At 53.5% G+C, this 8,549-nt stretch overlaps 2 protein-coding genes and 1 long non-coding RNA gene across 4 annotated transcripts in view; 2 read left to right on the top strand and 1 right to left on the bottom strand.

The window, feature by feature from the left end:
- The window catches only part of TMEM42 (transmembrane protein 42), a 5,180-nt gene extending 4,136 nt beyond the window's left edge, over positions 1–1,044 (top strand). The window contains exon 3 of one of the 2 annotated variants that reach the window (XM_023529042.1): positions 8–1,044. In XM_023529042.1, the coding sequence (XP_023384810.1) occupies positions 8–169 (162 nt within the window). In that variant the 3' untranslated portion in view covers positions 170–1,044. The remainder of the gene's footprint in view (positions 1–7) is intronic. The other variant, XM_011357345.2, reaches the window with a different exon arrangement.
- A 362-nt stretch (positions 1,045–1,406) lies between these two features.
- The window catches only part of ZDHHC3 (zinc finger DHHC-type containing 3), a 53,010-nt gene continuing 45,867 nt past the window's right edge, over positions 1,407–8,549 (bottom strand). Inside the window, exon 6 of the mRNA XM_023529025.1 lies at positions 1,407–3,205. Within this exon, the coding sequence (XP_023384793.1) occupies positions 2,948–3,205 (258 nt within the window). The 3' untranslated portion in view covers positions 1,407–2,947. The remainder of the gene's footprint in view (positions 3,206–8,549) is intronic.
- Positions 4,044–5,001, top strand: LOC111738094. Its single transcript, XR_002779681.1, has 2 exons — positions 4,044–4,226; positions 4,422–5,001. It is a non-coding gene; the product is annotated as an uncharacterized LOC111738094 (long non-coding RNA).

The raw sequence follows: 8,549 nt of genomic DNA, 5'->3' as shown, positions 1-8,549 counted from the left end.
CTCTCACGCTGCCTCCTCGATACCCCAAGGACTGAGCTCCAGAACTCCAGTGTCTAGAAGTCAGGGCGATGTGGAGGAACCAGCGAGACAAGCAAGCAGAGACAGCGGTGAGCTGGGAGGATGGCCAGGCAAGTGTGGCGTCCAGAAGCGTCTACAGAAAAAGGAGTGATCACCCGGCCTGACCCTGCTGAGGGTCAGATAAGGTGAAGCCTGAGACATTGCCATTGGATCAGGAGGGAACTTTGATGAGCAGCTCTAAGAACTGATGAGATTAGGGTCATGAGGCAATGGTGGGGCACCCCAACTGATTCAGAAAAGACACCTGACAAAATTCACCCTTTTGTGATAAAAACATTCAGCAAACTACAGGGAAACTGTCTTAACAAAGGCCATCTGAAGCAAGCATCATGCTCGAGGAAACACTGAAAGCTTTCCCCCCGAGATTGGTGCTTTCCCCACTTCCGTTCGCATGTTACTGAATGTTCCAGCCAGAGCGGTTGGGCAAGAAAGAAAATGCGTGCAAATTGGAAAGGAAGTAAAACTGTTTTTGTTTGAAGATGACATCATCTTATATGTAGAAGATTATCCGAAGGTTCCAGGAGGAGGCCGCCTGCCCTTTCTCAGAGACCTCAAGCAGGCCCAGGGGAGGGAGCCCCTTCCCCTGAGAGGGGGTCTGTCATCCTGGGAAGAGGCACCTCCTTGTGCCAACTGAAGCTCTGCTGTTAACTGAAGCCCTTCCTTCTTGTTCTGCCCTCCAGAGACTTGCTCAAAGGATCGGCGTCTTTAAATTAAACTCTGACAGCTTCAAGATAACTGTGGTCCCCTGGGTCACTTACTACTTTCTGTGAACAAGCATCTTAAAGCATCTTGTGCCGGGGGTCACATGGGCACTTGGGGAGCCATCTGTGCTTCCCAGGTTGGGACGCTTTCCGAGGGGGTTGGGCTTCATTACGTGGGGGTCTCGTTCAGGACACCCAGCCCCTCCCTCAGGCTGTAACTCCACTGCACGTATTCTGGCAGAGGCGTGCATATGTGTTGGTTGAATGATGGTTATTTTGTGTGTTGTTTATATGACATTCGGGTGGTGAGGTGGACTGTAAAGTCAAAAACCCTCAATCCTGGGGATTCTTGCCCCAAATGCCTGCCTTCCTGGCGTACAGGTATTTAACAAATGCTTACGGCATGAAAGGTGATTTTTCCTTCTGCTGGGAATATCACGCGGGAGATGACCCAGAGAGAAGGGTGTAGTCACTCCCCACGTGCAGCCTAGAGCCTGCGTGCTGCTGGTCTCCCATGCTGCAAATGGGAGAAAGGACGCTTTCTTTGAGGTGACTTGAGAGGAAGGACACTGTCCAGGGGTCTGGACTGGAATCTCCTGCTGAAGATGGGAGACTCTAGCCACTGAGGTCGAGCAAAGAACTTTTTATTCGGAGAAAGGCAAGGTTCGCACCCCGCCCCCCTCCTGGTAGGCCCTGGTTTCGTTTTGACATCAGCTTCAATGCTGTCAGTTTGAGGCCGAGCAGAATGTTATGTTGTCAGCACCGCCACAAGAGAGAGAATGCCACTGTGGTCACTGATGTGAGGACGTGAGGCTCAGGATGGATCAGGCTGTTACCCACATGACACTGGCTGGGGCCCGGCCCAGCCCAACCCTCCCAGAACGGGCCATGGCCTAGGTCTTGCGCCAAGGTGGCCTCAGTGAGGATAGCGGGGCTGGCTCCCACTCTGCAAGTAAAATGTCTCCCCGCCAACCGATCTAAGAACAATGGCTTTGGGGCTGGTGGACAACTCTGCTTTCGGACCAAACTGGCCCCAGGGAAGAGCAGTTTAAAGCTCGTGTGAGGATATTCCTTAGGACCTTGGGGTTTAGTGCACCCCGAGACTGGTGACCCGCTTCCCTTCTCTGACCTCTAACCTTGCCTCCCCGGGGAGTCTGTGCACATTCCACCATGCGGATGCCCCTAGGGCTGCCCTGGGGTTAAGACAACCTATGGGGCCCATGGTCAGAGAACAGCTATACCCCAAAGTGGGAGGCAGCTGCGCCCTGCCCTGGCTGGGCCGTCACGGGCTGCAGAGCCGACCTGGGCTGCCTACCTCATCGTCAATAAATATTAAAGCTGATACAGACCAAGAAAACAGGCCTACAGTCTGAGTGTGGGAGCCCCTGCCTTCCCGGTTGCTCTGCCAGATTTCTGGTTAGTTGTGCCCATGTGAGCTGTTAGACTCCTGCCAGGAGGGAAAGTAAAATTAAGTTCTCATGGGGGAGGTGGGTGAGTCCCCAGGAGCTCTAAATAGGTCCTTCCCACTGCTCCCCACTCCACCTGTGAATGGACAGACCTGAAGCCATGGCAGGACAGCTCCATGCTGTCTGACTCAGGGAAGAGTCTGGCATCTATGGAACTAGATGATAAAACGCTAGAAGCCTGCCATGCCTAGGTGCGAGGAAGGTCTGATTCAGGCGGGCAGCAGGGGGAGCCCCTTCCTGACTGGTTTCCTGATGTCAGTGTCCCACCCTGCGTCCCTGTGGTGTCCCTGCCCCGTCTTTCCCTCATGATGTCATGGCCTTAGTTCTCAGAAGCCAGAAGGCAGGGCCCCAACCTTCCCGAGAGAAGACAGACGTCACGAGAAACGCCAAAGGCACGTTCTTTCCTGCCCTGGGCTGCCCTGCTCAGAGCTCCCTTGGCTGCGTGAGGATGCCCAGGCGGATGCTCCTGGCAGTCCGTCTCCGGGCACGCCTTAGACCCAGAGAAAGTCTTGTCCTCGGTCACCCTAGTCCACCCCCACCCCAACCTGGCCCAACGTGGGGAGAGGGAGGAGGGGTTACAGAGGGTGGCAGTGGCCTGAGGGAGGCAGCGGGGTGCAGGGGAGCGCGTCGTGCCCGTGAGCCCCGTGGCCACAACGCCAGGTTGACAGCGACTCTTCAAGTCCGGCTCTCCCCATAGCAGCATCACTCATCTGTCACCTCCACAGAGTCCTCGTCCTTACTCTCCCCTGAACGCTCCTCTGTCATTTCCGTATTGTCGGTCTCTGACGTTGATGCCACCTGCTGCACCCAGTCCCTGTCACTGAGCGGCTTTGGATGCCATGGTCCGGAGAAGGGGTTGAACCAGTTCAGGGAAAAGCGCCCACCAAAGATGTCTTGGACCAACTTCCAGCTGCCCCTGTACTCCCTGGGCTGATGCTTTCGTTTGAGGCGCTCGATGCCCTGGAGGGACAATGGGATAAATGGGGTCAACATGGCACAGCTGCGCCCTCGAGCACACCCCCCCCAGCCCTGGCACAGCAGAACATTGCGGCCCAGGGCACATCCTGGGCTGGGAGGCCCCTCAGAAGGTGAGGGGGCACGGGTGGGGGGTGGCGTGGTGTGGCACAGCAAGCAGGGCCTTTGAGGAACTGGGCGGTGCCTCCCACCGGCCCCCGGCGCTCCCCTCCCCGCTTCCTCCCACGGATGTGAGGGCTGCCCAGCCTCGCTAAGCAGGGCCAGCTGTGCACAGGGGCCAGGCAGCTGAGTGGTCTAGTAAACATCCCAAGCTTCTCTGGGCGTGCGCTGGGCCACCTGTCCCAAGACCACTAAAAAGGTGACACCTCCCTAGGTATTCTAAGCCACTACCCCCATAGTAGGCGCAGCAAACTTAGCATGATGACAGGGTGAAGGGGAGAGCACAGGATACAAACGACACGTGAGGGGAGGGAGATGTGTGTGCAGCTGGTGACAACATGCAGCGGGCAGCTGGAGGGAGCACAGGGTCACTGTGGGGAGGCAAAGGCTGGCGTCAGGCCCGCTCATGCAGTAGACACACCCTATGGCCTCTCCCAAGCTGCCCACTCACCTGCCGCTGGGTGTTGGCTGCGACTCAGCCACCTGGCCACAGAAAGAGCGTGTTGGGTAAGGGGAGAAGCTTCAAAGAGTTAAAGGTGCAGCCAGGCCAGCTCTGCAGGCCCACGACACCCTCCACAGAGGCTTTCGCCCGCCAGAGGGCTTGGGCTTTCTCTGTCTCTTCCAAAGCCAGGGGACCTGCGGCGGGTCTGTCAGCCACGGGCCCTGCTCATTCACCCAACTCCCTCAGAATGGCCCCGAGTACCTCGTTCTAGGTTTTCCTTTTCACACAAGATCCTGCATAACTGGTCTCTAATCCTTTCTGTTAAGCAGAAAGACACTGAGGCACGCACGCAGACTGAGATCTGACCATCCCCTGGGCTACTTCTTCCCACGCCATCACAGAGATGTAAGTTTCTTGGCTTTTGAAAAACGTGTAGGTTAAAGAATCTGATTTCAAAGTGTCTCCTCGTAAGATACTTATTAATTACAAAGGGTAAAACAATAACTTTACGGTAAGGAAACTGCAGATGTCACCTTAGCCACGTCAAAGTCAACATCATCAATAATGAGACGTATCAACATCATGTGCCTTCACATACAGTGCATGGAGAAAGACAGAACGCCTTCAGCAGTGTTCCTGGCCCAAACGCACGACCTGTCTAGTCCCGAGAAAACACCAGATGAATGCATATAGAAGGATATTTCACAGAATACCTGGCCCATAATCTTCAAAAGGTTCAAAGTCTAGTGAAAATGTTTTAGAACCAGATAGAAGTGGTGCTTGTATAATATTATGAATGCATCGAATGGCACTTTAAAATGGTTAATTTTGTTATATGAATTTCCCCTCAATTGAAAAAAAAGGTCAAGTTCATAAAAGACAGAAAAAGACTGAGGAACCCTCATGGATTGGAGGAGACTAGAGATGTGACAAATGATGCACTGTGGCGTCCTGGAACAGAAAGGAATATTAGTGGGACAACTGGAGAAGTCTGAATAAAGTATATAGATTAATTAATAGTATTGTATCAATAAACTTCAGGTTTTTATATTCGTATTATGGTTATGTAAAATTTTTACAGTAAAAGGACTGATTAAAGGGTATATGGGAGCTCTTTGTTCTATTTTAACCACTTTTGTCAGTCTGATATTGTTTCACAGTAAAAAGTTTTTAAAAATAATCTGAGACAAAGATTTCTGCAATACAATCTTGAACAGAGTTATAATAATGAAAAGTTGGAAACAATCGAAATGTCTAATAATGACTATGTAAATTATCCCGTAAAGCAGAGCACTATGCAGTTATTAAAATGGTGTTTGGACGTTTTTACGTGACATTGGAAGATTCTGTCCACGTGGTGGCAAGCAAAGAAAGCAAAGTTGCACATGACATCATCATGGAAACTGTGGTTAGCTTTGGGGATGGGGTTTTAGATGATTTGTATTTCTGTGGACTTCTCACACACTCCAAGTTTTCACCAATGCACAGGTGTTACTTTTACAAGTAGATAAAAGAGCTGTTTCAGAAAATGGACCTTGTTGACAGTCTCGAGGGAGCCGCATGTGATTCATGAGCACAGGACACCGCTCGACCTGCGGACTAGCCCCTCACCAGCTGGGCCCTGCTGAGCAGAAGCGGCAATGGCCAACTGAGGTGACTTGCTTTGGGGATCCTGCATCCTTTCCTGGGTGACCATCCGCAGTGTGTCAAGAGAGGGGTTTTAACCATGATTGCAGGGGAGCTGAGACCCGTGTTTTGAGGGAGACGGTGGAGAAAGGAAGTCTTCGGTGTGGGAGGGTGGACTGGCCAGTGGCTTGTGTCTGTTTCACTGTGAATTCCTTATCTTCTGTGATGTGGTTCTCAGCTCAGACGTGTATTTACAAGACACGAGAAAAAGCCCCATGGGCGTGGAGGCCCCCAGAGGGAAATGAGGGGCCAAGATGTGTGCACGTGTCCACCCCAGGCTCCGACGACTCACCCACACCACGCCCATCTGGACGCCCATCTGGAGGACCCCAGCTACTCTCTCCCTTTGCCCTTCTGGGCCAGTTCTTCACCCAAAGGGCCTGTTGGTGTCCAGAAGCCATCGGACAGATTAGATATGCAGGACCGCGGGACACACCAGTGTCTTGGCTCCCCTTCAGACACGTTGTTTTCTCAGCGCTCATTTGCTGGGAGGCCACGGGTTATGAGGGAAGAGGGGCCGCATGGGCACAGCCCCTCAGCGCCACCGAGCCCAGCAGCACGCAGCAGGCAGCAGGGACCACCTGTAAGGCGACCCCCGCAAGCCCCACGCGGATTCTCAGACTAGAGCGTGCGTCAGACTCACGGCGGGGCTGCTGAAATCCAGGCTGCTGGGCCCCGCCCTCAGAATGGGGCCTGAGAATGTGCATTTCTAACAAGCAACAAGCTCCCAGGTGCTGCCGCTGCTGCTCTTCTGGGCGCCACCCTTCGGATGTGCTGCCTCGGTGCGTCACCAACAGACTCTCGAGAGTGACGCTAGCAAAATCTTCTCTCCACATTTCTTTGGTATTTAAGGGCCCCTTCTTGGCTGGGCCTCCGCACCCCTGGTTGGCTCACCCCTCAGGCTGACGCATTGTAAGTCTCGAGAAAAACTTAAGACCCATTAGCCTGGCTGGGACAGTCCAACCTGCCTCCCAAGTCCTGGGGCTTCTGTGCGATGCGACCTCACCTACGTGGTTGATAAACTTTTCCTAAATTGAGCTCATCTGAGAGCTTCCTGCATTAGGAAGGTGGATTCTAACCTTCTAGGCGGCCTTGCCAGAACGAGCGAAAGCTGGTTATCCAAGGTGTCTTACTTTTGGTTCTTCCAAGAAAAAAGTATTACAAAAATGAAATGGTTACGACTAAAACGAGACTCGGCACATGCACTGCTACCCAAATTCATCTTGCGTGTGTGATGTCACCAAGCCGATGTAAATCTGCAGATTTGTTTGGACCTAGGGCTTTTGCATGTTCAGCCTGGTTGCCAGGAATACGAACCTGAAGCTGACAGGTGGGAAGGGGCCCCCTAATCCCACTCGCCACGTCACCTTCCTCTTCCTTTTCTACTTCCGCTCTGCAGAGCCCACGTTCTGAAAGGCCGCGGCTGCTGTTGGTGCTTTTTCCCATGTGTGCGCCACTCACTGCTGCCAGTCAGAACCCAGCACTGAGCCCCACAGCTGCGCTGCCTTTGTGGAGAGCAGTGGTCCCCAACCTTTGTGGCACCAGGGACCGGTGCTCCTATGAGAATCTAACGCCTGATGACCTGAGGTGGAGCTGAGGCGGTGATGCCGCTGGGGAGCGGCCCCAAGTGTAGGTGAAGCTTGGTGTGCTCGCCTGCTGTTCACCTCCACTGGCCACGGCCCGGGATTTGGAGACCCCTGGTGTAGAGAAGCGTCCTCTTTCATTAGTCGTCTGGGAATCTTGAGGAGAGTTCAGGAGAGGCCCACTGCTTCCTGTGCCACGCCAGGCTGGAGACTGCTCACTACACTGTAAATGACAGCCACACGCCTTGTGCTCTCAGCGTGTTCTCCGTCTCAATGTAAACGAAGCCGGGATCACTTCCCACAGGGGACCTTGTGGCAGGCCTGTCCTCTGAGGGCAGCGCTGCCCTCTAGCTTGAGGAGTGGGGGACATTCATCCTTTCGGTGAAAGGCCTCGTAAAACCCCAGAGGCGGAATCACTAGGGCGATTCGGCAGGAGCCTTCCTCTCGGGGGACAGACGCAGTTGCTCAGGTTTAAATGATGAGCTTCTATCTTTAGGACTCAAAAAAAAGTACATCTTCAGCACTATCTACTGCATTCCTTAGTAATTCCATGGGGGAAAAGAACTTGGGTCACTTTTAAAAAATGCCCTTGAAGATAGGGTGGAGGGCATCCAAACACTTGGAACTATTCCTTGGCCTCCTAGGGGGTGGGGCCCGGAGGGCCAGAGCCTGCCAACCTCAGCCTTGACCGCAGCAGACAGAGCGCAGTGGAGCCAAGTCAAAGTTAATGACAGAGTCACAGAGTTCTTTGGTTAAACACCAAAGGGGTGATGGAGAACCCCTCGAAGCACACGCCGGGGCCGTCTGGCAGGCTGTCAGCACTTTCCTCTGCTGCCCACTGGGTGGGCAGAGGAAAACGGTCTCACCCTCCCCCACCCAGCCAACCCTAGACGCAAACGCCGCAGACCTGATGACCTTTTCTGTAGCAACTGAGGATCCACAGCACAGGGAAGGCATCCGGGCCGCAGAGCCCGGTGGGCGAGCTTGGGCGAGCTTGGTCAAGACGGGGACTGAACGGCCTTTAAGAACAACACAGTGAAAACCACATTCAAGAGAGGAAGCAATGAACACAAAACACCCAAACTCACGACGGCTGGACCATCGGCTCTCCCCGCAGGGTAAGGCCGAGAGCAGAGCGCAATCAGAACGGGCTTTGGAAAAATTTTATTGCATTTTGTTTCCATGTGGAAGCACTGACAGAAGTGAAGAGGCAGCATGTTCCACTTACTTTTCTGAAAAAAGTCACATGGCTAGATTCACGGTCCCCCCGATCCAAGCCTGGATTTGGTAGACCTTGTCCCCCACCCCCACCCCAAGCAAAAGCTGAGAAAAGAGGTTTGTGGTGATTGCTTAAAAAAACAGATCCACGTGTGAGAGTGCAGATGGTTAGGATTCTGATTTCTGTGGTTTTCGCATTTGATGGGTGCTCCCTGTCTCACCAACCCCAGTCTCCGGGCCC

The sequence above is a fragment of the Pteropus vampyrus genome, unplaced genomic scaffold (genome assembly GCF_000151845.1).
Source record: "Pteropus vampyrus isolate Shadow unplaced genomic scaffold, Pvam_2.0 Scaffold35, whole genome shotgun sequence".
NCBI classification, from domain to species: Eukaryota; Metazoa; Chordata; class Mammalia; order Chiroptera; family Pteropodidae; genus Pteropus; species Pteropus vampyrus.
The sequence above is the reverse complement of the archived record's forward strand: the minus strand, read 5'-3'. Positions and strand labels throughout refer to the sequence as shown.